Source organism: Plectrocnemia conspersa, unplaced genomic scaffold (genome assembly GCF_051122295.1).
Source record: "Plectrocnemia conspersa isolate PC_06_02 unplaced genomic scaffold, ASM5112229v1 ptg000012l, whole genome shotgun sequence".
In the NCBI taxonomy this organism is placed as follows: Eukaryota; Metazoa; Arthropoda; class Insecta; order Trichoptera; family Polycentropodidae; genus Plectrocnemia; species Plectrocnemia conspersa.
Genome location: NW_028277176.1, coordinates 6,678,658 through 6,690,148, shown reverse-complemented (window position 1 = coordinate 6,690,148; position 11,491 = coordinate 6,678,658). Strand labels below are relative to the sequence as shown.

Here is an 11,491-nt window from a genome sequence, read left to right as displayed (position 1 = left end):
CTGAACTGGACTAATGGAAATGATCTGTTTAAAGTGGCATTCCGGCTTATATATGATTCTCACTTTTATCTTTCCACGCTTCTTTTAATCAATTAAATAAAAAAAATTCGGAATTTAATTCTCAAGAAAATAAGTATTTGCTGTTTCAATGTTCTTTATTCAAGTCGGAAAATACTGAGTGGCCGTTCGATGGCTGCGTGATACCTTTATATGGCGCAGTTTCTTTGGGAGGCGCGGCTGCTACCAATCGGCTAGGGCGAAGCCCCGGTGGTGGGCTCATTACAGTCCCGATGTAAATAACGTTAAATGAAAAATTACTTTCCTGCGTTTCGGCTTATATCGTAAGAGATGTGGATCCCCGCTTTCCTTGACCAATCTGTTGTGTGTTAACTGGAATCGCTGCTCTTTCTTTTTATGATATTGCTCGCATGTCGATTACGTCACGAATGTTTGCGTAAACTCTATCTTGTGTCAAGGATGAATTTTGTAATGACGATTATAAATAAGAAATTTTGACTAACAATAGAATTTTTACTTTTTAAAAGAAAATATTCCTTTGTTATTTTTAAATTGTTTGCGTAACAAGCCAACAATAATAATTCGTTTATTGTTATATCGATAGTTGATTGTCACTATATTAGTTGTTACATCGTTTACAATATTATTGCGTATGTTTGATGGTCGCCATAAGTTACATAAAATGTTTTTTTTATTACGATAAGAATAATTTGATTTTGCTCGCTTAGTAATACGTCAACTTAAGTAACAATTTTCGAGAGGATAGTAAAGAATCTAGCAGCAATGTTGAAAAACATGCAAAATCTACAATCAAGTTTATATTAAAAATGTATTTCGCAACCCTGAGCTGAAAACAGTAATATGTTTTCACGCCTTTGCCACCCCTGAAGCGTTGCTCCAACCACCGCCGGCCAGTGGTCACTCTGGCATGCCGACGAACCAAGTTTCAGTCACAGCTCGGACATGGAAGTGGTAAAATGTCGCTAGCCGCAGAGCTGGACATACCCGGTTTGTGTCAAAAGTCCATTACTATTCCAATAACAAAAACATATAAACATAAGTATAAAAGAAAAAGTTTTCCGGAAGTAATCACGATGACCGACGTGCGTGCGCGAATCGCTGAAAATATCAGTGGTCGTCAACAGTAATGCTTTCCTAGGATCGATTTGACCTCGATTTTCCGTATATCGTTTAATGTTCAACGAACCACTCGTTCATTATTAAAGTGCATAGCGAAAGCTCTGCAAACAATATGATAAACGAAATAACGTGAGGCTCTGTTTTTTATAAAACAATCTTAATAATTACCATACCATACATGTGCATTGTTCTCTATTTAGAATGAAGTATAATATATAGTGTAGTGGTTGCCATACTTTATATTTAATTATGTTTTTCTTAACCTTAAACGTTCGCCTTTTTCGTCTATTTTACATTATGCTAGTGTATAACTATTTAGATAGTCAACAACACAAACTAAAACCAATAGTGTGTGCAAGTACTAGGTGTTACTAGTATTGAATGCATCACAATCTTGTCCTGGTTGAATATATACGGGCTTATGAAAGGCAGATAACACGGTGGGGTCGATATTGCATTTTAACTTCACTGCTTCGCATGTACTAATTTCAAAAAGATTACATCTATATACTCTGGCCATGAGATAAAACCCTTCATGAAAAAGGTAAATAATATAAATATAATGGTTGACCATTTTTGGTTACGTGCGAAGGTTATAAAGAGGTCGGGGTGTTCAAATCTGATACGATTACTATGGCAACAAAATATTTTTGTTTTGTGTTTCTTGGTGATTTTGATACTTGGGAAGATATTCGAAAAATAAATATATCTCATTTATTTCAATGCATTTAGTGAACATTGGAACAAGTTTCTTGACTCCAAAGTCATAAAAGTCTCGTGCCCACATACTTTATCAACACCCAATGCATGCAACTGTCCTATTTGCTTACTGTTACATAAACAACAATTCATAAACTTTATCAATATTTAAAAAAACTATAAAAACGATGTTTTCAAATTTTTTTAATGAGTTTATTAGTGACAACATGCGGCCTTTCACTCTTTTTTTCATAACGAACTTAATTTCTTTCTGATTTAAATGTATGTCATTATTTTGTCAGCATCATTGCAAAAAATAGAAACAAGTGACTGAGGCTTGTTTAACTCTGATATTTGGCATCAGAGAAAAAAAATCATTCTTATTTTTAATAGTCAATAATTTGCAGTTAAATTTCTCGCAAAAAGAAGAAAATCATATTTTATTTTAATCCTTTTATTCACTATTTTATTTCAGTCTTTATTTGATTTATACAATATTTTGATAAGTTCTTAATCTAAACATTATTAGTAGCTTTTTCTCAAGACTGATATTTCACTAAAAAAAATATATAATTTTTTCTTATTTTAAAATCATATTTAATTAAGATAATGTTGTGGTCTGGCAGCGAAAAGTTTTACAATTTTGGCATTATATACATGAAAATCACGAATAAATCAAAAAATCAATGGTCGATTCATATTTACACACCACATTATTTACTATATTCATCATGTAATTATTTAGCATCTTGTTTAATTTACAGTGTCTTTCAAATGTGTATTTAGATTAAGGTGACCATTTTTTCTCAACTCAAAACCAGGACATTTTTTTTTCTAAATATAAGGTGACCAGATTTTGAAAATATCAATTACACCAAAAAAAGACAACTCGAATATTTTTGTTCGAGATGGACAACATTTTTAAGGAGGAGGTCTGGACCTTTTTTTCACCACTTGTAATAAATTCTCCTCCTTCGTCTTCCTTAAAGAAAAATTTTCGAGATGACCTTCGAACAAAAATTTCCAAAATAATATTTTTAACTCCCTTAGTATTTTTTTCTTCTTCGTCTTTTTTTAAGCTCCCACAGCAATTTATCCTCCTTGAACAAAAATTTTCGAAATGGCTTTTTTTATGTTTAGTGTCCTTTGCTATCTGGTCACCTTACCTTACGAAAGTCAAGTAAAATGAACCAACGTATAAAATAAAACTTAAATTGCGATTTTTTTGATAAACCAACAATTTTGACTTTGAATTCTTAAAATAGTATACTGATTATCTCATCACTTACTAGAACAGATGACCAAAAAAACAGTACTATAATGGTAAATCCATGGTCACCTTAATTTAGATACAAATCTAGTTTATTTTAGAGCCACTAGTTGATTATAATAAAAAATCGACATATATACTTTTGAGTACTAAAATAATTATTTTAAAAATATATGTGACCTCTAGAATTAATTTCAGACATGCACATTTTGCTAATTATTACTACAAGCAAAAATGTTGAACGAATGAGCATGTTTTTAATTATTATTTTCATAAAATCACTTTCCAATCAAAGGTATTTCATATTTAGATTCAGAAAACAACCAATCATAGTATATTTTGGTCACGTGATTAACACTTACTATATAATTTGGTTGTTTATATGATGCCACTAGTTGTTATCTCAATTATTTTTTTTGCTTTCATAAAACTAAAACAAATTAAGCAAAGGTATGTTTATACTTAAACATATTTTTTGTAATACAATTATTTAATTAATATAATACTATTATTGATTATTTATTAAACTAGTATGGTCCTCGTTAAAAAACTGAATTTATATAAAAGTAGATATAAATTAACTGTAAATTTATATATTTACTACCCATGAATTTTATTATTATCCTGTTGAGAAAACTACACATTATTGCATTGTAAAGCGTCATTTAAACAAAGACACGTCGTCATATTATAATATCCAAGAGTCATACATAAACGATAAAAAACATACAAATAATTCACCGTTATCCTCCAACTTATATTTTGTGGTCACAACGGTTTCGTTTTTAAGAAGCCACCCGGGAAACATTTGAGTAGTAAGTTAATTTATACACATCTGTTAATTTGTTAGTATACACCTGGGAGTAAGTTAATTTTGCCTTTTTTTTTAATAATTAATTGTATTGTTATTTATTTATTATTGTTTTATATTTCATTTAAAGTAAATGTTAGGAGAAAAACAGTGATTTTCAACGTTTTATTGCTTTGATTTATTTTACTACTTTTGTGTATTAATATATTTTAATACTTTTATTAAATTTCAGTTTTGTGTTTGTTTTTTATATTTAGAGGCTCTCATATTTTTTTTAAAATTTATATAAAATATTTTTTGTTTAATTTATTTCTTATTCTTTAATTTATTGGTATTATTTTCTATAAAAATCATTTACATTAAGTTAAATTTTAAAAATATTATATGTATGTATGTACATAATATTATTTATACAGTTATATATGTAAATATATAACTATCTAGGATACCTCAAAACATTGAAAGTTTGACAGTACGGCCTAATTGGTTTAAACAAGCCTTTTTCCAATTTCCATTCCTAAATATTTATGTTGTTGAATGTTGCTGCAAATTAAATACAACAGTACACTATAATTTTATTTGTGTGTCCTACCTAAGCTACCACAAGCTTTAAACTCTAAACAGCATACACGTTTTTAAATTGCAAGATTGCATAAATTTCAACGAGATAATTTACTCTCTATAGACACATGTGAAGAAAATTATGTTTAAATATTTATTAAATAAAGTTAGCCAAGTTTAAAACCATTTATTTTACTCGCGACTAACTTAATGCGCTACGCATGAATATGGAGGTTTCTTATATTAATTTAATACATATATAATGTTTTTATTTTACATTTATTTAATAGAAAGTAAATGTGACGTAATATTGATTCATGACTTATTAGTAAACAATGTTTTTAGTATTGTACGTAAAATATTTCTTTACATAAAAATACAAGCTTATAAATTTATAACATAATAATATTTTTCAGAAACTGGAGCCATATTTACATTTGGAAAATCACATTTCGCTGACAATGAACCGAGTCATTTCTTCATAAAAAACGATCCTGTTGCTAAAATATACTGTGGAGATGATCACACTGCAGTCATTTGTCGTATGTGATGAAAAATATTAATACTAAAGAGAAAATTATAAATTATTGATAATAATATTTTAGAACAAGGTCGAGTATTTGCCTTCGGATCCAACAATAATGGACAATTAGGACTTGGACATACTGACACCGTAGAAAGACCTGCTTGTCTGAAATGGCTAAAACCTCGCAAAGCCAAGCAAGTAGCTTGCGGAAGATCACATTCGATCATTCTTACAGGTACGATTCTTTACTTCTATAAAAGCATCTATATATTAATGATTTATAAACTTATCATTTTAGAAAACAATCAGTTATTTTCGACCGGTGACAATACAGAAGGTCAATTAGGAACCGGATGTACTGAATCACAGTTGGTACCACAATTTGTGGAAATAACCGGTGAAGAAGAAAATATTATAAGACAAATCGCAACAGGGGCCGAACACAGTTTAGCTTTGATCGGTATGCATGAATATTATGTAATTATTAAAAATATATAAGAAATATAATATTTAATGTTAATCAATAGATAATGGAAACCTCTATGGATGTGGATCAAACAGTTTGGGGCAACTCGGCTTGGGAGAAGAATTAAAAAATGCAACTTCTTTCACAAGAATCGAAATTGATAAGAAGATTAAACTTATCGCTTGCGGATATTATCATTCTGTATTTGTTACAGGTAAACTTGATTGTATTATATGTATGTATATGAAAGATTTAATATTTATTATGGTTATTTGTAGATGACGGAGAAGCATATATATTTGGCGATAATGAAAATCAGAGATTGGGTGTTTCGGAAACAGCGACAAAAGTTTGCAAACCAACTTTGATATCAGTTGGAATGCCTATAATGAAAGCTTATTGCGGACATTATCACACATTTTTCTTGTCGGAGAGCTATAAGCTCTTCGCTGTTGGTTCAAACGAATATGGACAATTAGGTCTTCCTAAGACTGTCACAGAAGTCAATAATCCAACAGAAGTCAACTTCGATAAGTTGTTTGACGATCATAGTATAGAGTCGATGTCGTGCGGAGCAACACATACTGCTTTTGTCACAGGTAATACTAACTAGCATACCTAACTTTTAAATATCCTTTAAAACTTTTTCATGGACCATTGGTATACTCAGATACCTGATAGACCTGGGTTTGAAACCCATATGAAACCTATGTTTTTCGTTGCTATCATGAATTAGTGATTATAATTCTCATTGATCATAACAAATAACACATGTTTTCCTACATTTTCCTTATCTCACAGATAAATATCATATTGAATAATTAAAATAAATCGAGCTATATTTATTTACTGTAAGCTGTAATAATGGTTTGAAATTAATAAAAATAGATAAAGAATAGTCACTAATTTCATTATGGTATTTCACTACTTACCTGTAGATGTTGATTATGTTTACCCTATTGTAATGCATTGGGCTAACGCCTGTTATGTTATAGCAGAAGATTTACAATGAATAATTAAAATAAATAAATCTGCTATTATATATATTATGGATGCTTCGCTTATGACAAGAATCAGTCATGAGAGAAGCATTCAAGTCATTTGAGTCAAAATGGCAAAATTAAGCTAAATTTGGTAATAGTATTTTATATAAAAACAAATAAAATTCCAAAAAAGCACTTATAATATTTAAATTTTTATTGTATCTTCTTTAGATAATGGTTATCTCTACACATGCGGTGATTCTACTCATTCAAAATTATGTCTAGAAGAAAATTCAGAAGATTTAAGTAACAATAATGCAACTACTACACATTTGAATCAATATTTACCTAAGAGAGTTATTATATTAGAAGGATTTCATGTTCAAGACGTAGCATGCGGCGGATGCCACACAATCATATCAGCAGTAAAAATCGTCAGGAACGATAACAACAATTTGATAGTCGAAAACTTAGAATCGCTGCCGAATACACAAAATCTTCCAGAGCTACCGCCACTCCAAAAAATACCAATATCTATTATGAGCAAAACTACTCCTACTAATACAGAACTCATAGAAGTTCCTACAATTGAAAATAAACCACCAGAAGATCCAACAAAAGTAATGGATACAATAAATGGCAATGATCAACTGGGAATATCAGATAAAACATCTATAAACTCATTACAACCTAACGTGAACGGTTCGCATATACTAGAAATAAACGACTTGCATCCAGCCATGGAAGAAATCAAAAATGATGAAGAGCAAATGATGTTGATCGTTGAAAAGGTTGAGACGGTTTCTGCAGATAAGAATATGCTCATAAAGCAAGAAACTGTTGTGGAAATAATTGAGAAGACTGTCGTCGAAGATAATAGACCAGTCAATATTGGCGAAGAAGCCCGTGAAAAGAGCAGTCCAGAGAATAGTCTTCAAGTACCGGAGACCGCACAATACAGTCCTATATTAAGCACAAAAAGTGAGTCGAGTCAGAAGACAAGTAATGGCAGCCACGATTCTGAGAATGAAACCATTGTGTGTAACTCTGAAAAGTCTACGCCTTTAACTAAGGCGGCGAAAACTCAAGCGGTCATTCCTATATTAAGGACAGACGAAATGGTCACAACTGTGGAAACAAATGCAAAGATCATCAGTGATGAAAGTGATGTTATGCATTCAAAGGTAACAGAGCAAGAAGGGAAGATCAGTAAATTCTTCAGCGGATTACGCAACGAGTCTTGCATGGGAAAGAGTCGAGTCATATCAAGCGTGGATGATAAAGGTTGGTTCATGGTTAATGTTTATATGTGATATATATGATATTCACGAATAAATGATGTTTTCAGAGCAAGCAACTCATGAGGCAACTGAAGTAGTAGCCGATCAAACTAACTCCCGAGCATGCGTGATACTATAGAACCATTCCATTTGTAAAGATGTATATTGTTAGAACTAGTTTTGTATATTTTATTTCAACGCACAGTGTCCACTTGAATGTTTGAATAAATCTAAATAAAATCAAATTAAATCTTTATTTCTCTCTTTCACTTCGTTATCTATCTCGTGTGATGACGCCTTTGGACAACCCGCAATTTCAGATTGCCATATGTATGTCATTGATAAAGAACAGGAATAGCAGAGGACTCAAACTTAATCTCTGTAGTACTTCAGTACATGCAAAATACTTGTCGGAACGGCAAAGTACCGTATCTCACTTACTGATGACGGCCTCTTAAGTTACTTGAGAAAAAGCTGTTTGAGAAACCGAAGTTGTTCTTGTTAAAAAAGTTCATAACGAAAACCTGCTGGTTCACTAAATCCTTCCAACAGTGATCATGGATATATTTGCGAATAATTATATTTAACAATTTATCAGACGTCGAAGGAATGGCGATTGGTCTAAAGCAGTGTTCAGTTAACCAGAGTAAATTACCACAAATTGGGTTTAATTGAAATTTTTGGAGGTAAATTTTTTCATTTAAAAATATACATTTTTTGAAATATTTTTTTAAGACTCCAAAATTAACAAAAGACACCGACCTTATTTTTTGTAACTTATAATAAAGGTTTGTTCCTTATTTCTGTCGAACCAATGATAATGTCGACGTAGCAAAAAGGTAAGAGCATTTATTTATTAGGAATATAAATTTTCCAGAGTATAATCACTTTTTATTTAGTGGCATCCTAAATTACAAGGTTCGTCCCTATAAATATTCTTAAGGTAATTTTTTTCACACTTGTTTCAGTCCATTCATGTAACAATGGATAAATTCTTCCCACAAATATCATTTAGCAAATAACTCTTATTTTGCAACAGACAATTTAATCCCAAATTGCATTGTCTCTAATCGTTCTTGATCTTCTATAAACGACACCTACTTTTTAAAATAGCCGTCTTGGACCAATCTCAGGGACTGTTAAAGATCATTCAATTTTATCTACACCTCAAATTATTACCGGTCAAATTCTCACCAATAAAATTCACTCTATTATTAATTGACTCACCTTCGACGAAGATATAACAGTTTTGCAGCCATTAGACGAGATATTGTCATCGCAGGTACATTATTTATCGGTGAGTGAAATTTAATTTTCCTCAACTCTTCTGTGTATCAAAAAAAATTTCTATCGTAAATTAAAATAAAATAATTTTTAAAAGGTTTTATTTCTTTATTACAGTACTAACTTACATATATTGTACACGCGGAGGTTTCTTTTGCTTCACCATGTGCTGAAAAGCTAGATTTATTTACTCATCAGATGGCATCAATAAGAAAAAGAATATACATACCAGGAAGTTCCTTAATTATGGGCTTACACAAATAGAAGGCAGAGGAATATTGAAACCACAGTGTGTTATCTGTTTGAAAGTACCGACTAGAACAAGAGCAGCATTTCAGCTTTTTCAAGAGGGGGGCAAAAGTTGGCCTGTCAGTGATCATTTATTAATATTTAGATTTCAATAAGATTCATATTACTCCAATAAATAAAATTTAAGAGGGGCTAATTCCTATACCTGTCCCCACCCCTTAAATGACGTCAAAACAATTATCACTTCTCAGAAATCAAAAATCCACGTCAAAAGCAATAAAATTGTGCCATCGCAGTGGAAACGCTTGGTTATCAACTTTTTATAACAATATTACAACTTACTATAAATGAGAATCGAACGAAGCATATCTAAACCGAATTTTGACCAATAGGAGAGCGCAAAAAACAATTATCCCTTCTCAGAAGTAAAAAATTCACGTCAAAAGCAATAAAACTACCGTCGCAACAATAAATGTATGTTTCACAAATGTCCAATTGAGTTTCATAGACATTTTAAAGCAGCGTATAATTTCACTAGCGATTATCAGTTAAATTATTTTTTCACTAGTAGAAATATACATAGACTGGCAGGGACGTCATTAGAGGGAGGCAGGTGGTGAAATTTGCTCCCCCAAAATTTAATTTGAATATTAAAAAAACGACAATTGACTTGCTTACTTCTGCCCCCCTCCCTGGATAAATCTGAACCAAAAATTCTTGGGTTATCCCTCAACGAATGAAAAACAGTCTTACACATTTTCTAAATTATGTTATTTCAGTGAAATCATATCGCAAAACGTTTTCACCGGTAGATATGTTTTTTTACTAGTGAATGTGTATTTTTCAGTGAAGTCCAAATACATTTATATTTCTACTAGCGAAAATATAATTTAATTGATAGGCACTAATATGCTGCTTTAAAATGTCTATGAAACTCAATTTTGACAATTTCGAAACGTTCATTTGTTGTTCAAACCCAAACCTAATGAAAGTTCTAAAACTAATCATAGATTTAGAAATTTCATTAGGTACGAACTAAGCCAATTCATCTCTCAGTGGAAAATAAATGTAAGTACAGATAGACGTTACATCTCACATATTACTCCATAGTTTGTACGCACTTTGATATTACACTATGTTTTAAAAATATGATAACCATCCTTACCGATATTACTACGGACTTCTGATATGAGAGTATTGGTTGAAGTATATTCGATTATGAAGTATTATAAAATCTATTTATTCTCTGTATAAATAGATTCAATAAACCTATCGAATTTAAATAATATATGATTATATATCTTTCAAATTAATGGGGTAACGTCGTTGTCAGTAAATATATTTTGGGGTAATGGGTAAAAAAGTTAGCAGATCTCTAGTCTAGAATTCAAAAACAAAAAATTGCATTATTGTTAAAAAATTCTAAGAATAAATACATTATGAAAGGATCGTTATAGCCATTATATGACTCAGCACTAGCAAATGACTAAATGACGAAGCACAAAGCCGAGACAAAACAAAACCTGAAATGTGCTAAAACTTGTTAAATAGATTACGTACATATTTTGATGCTGCATAGATTTAATGTGTATATTCAAAGATCAACATAATTTATGTTATATAAAGCAATGATAATGAACATGATTGATGGAAATCTAATGATAATTTTCATTATTAATCATAAATATATTTTTATTATTTTAAGGTTATCAGTAAGTAGTTTATGATAAATCAAATAAGTTTAAATAGTAGATTGTTAACAATAACATACTGATCTTTTAAAATCAGATACATTTTATTAAAGTTCTACATTACTTTGAATTCAGATGTGTCCCAAACTTATGACAAATTTAGATAAACAAAAAGTATCAATGTGTTACTATTGAAATTGGGTTTTTTCTGTGACTTATATATACTTATATACATAAAAATCATTTGAATTTTGTACATCATGTTTTCAATTAACTAAAAACGTTATCAGCATTTATAAATCGCAATAATTTGATTTAATTAGCAGATATGAAGATAGTCACGATGATATAGAAATAAGAAATGAATACAATGAATCATGTTTGTTTTGTCACCATGCCAAAATTTTAATTCTACAGAATATTATTTTAATTTTAAGGCATATATGATCAGGATCGGATTGTGGTATTGTAACAAATAATGAAACGATTTTTTTTTGTTTATTTTATTAATTT

General features: G+C 30.4%; 1 protein-coding gene across 1 annotated transcript; it reads left to right on the top strand.

The window, feature by feature from the left end:
• The first annotated feature begins 967 nt into the window (after positions 1-967).
• LOC148228067 (X-linked retinitis pigmentosa GTPase regulator-like) lies at positions 968-7,999 on the top strand. The gene is made up of 8 exons (XM_088199574.1): positions 968-1,026; positions 4,916-5,041; positions 5,105-5,260; positions 5,324-5,485; positions 5,553-5,705; positions 5,770-6,090; positions 6,706-7,758; positions 7,823-7,999. The coding sequence occupies exons 1-8, from the start codon at positions 996-998 to the stop codon at positions 7,891-7,893; spliced, it is 2,073 nt and encodes a 690-aa protein (XP_088055700.1). The 5' UTR covers positions 968-995; the 3' UTR covers positions 7,894-7,999.
• The last annotated feature ends 3,492 nt before the right edge of the window (positions 8,000-11,491 follow it).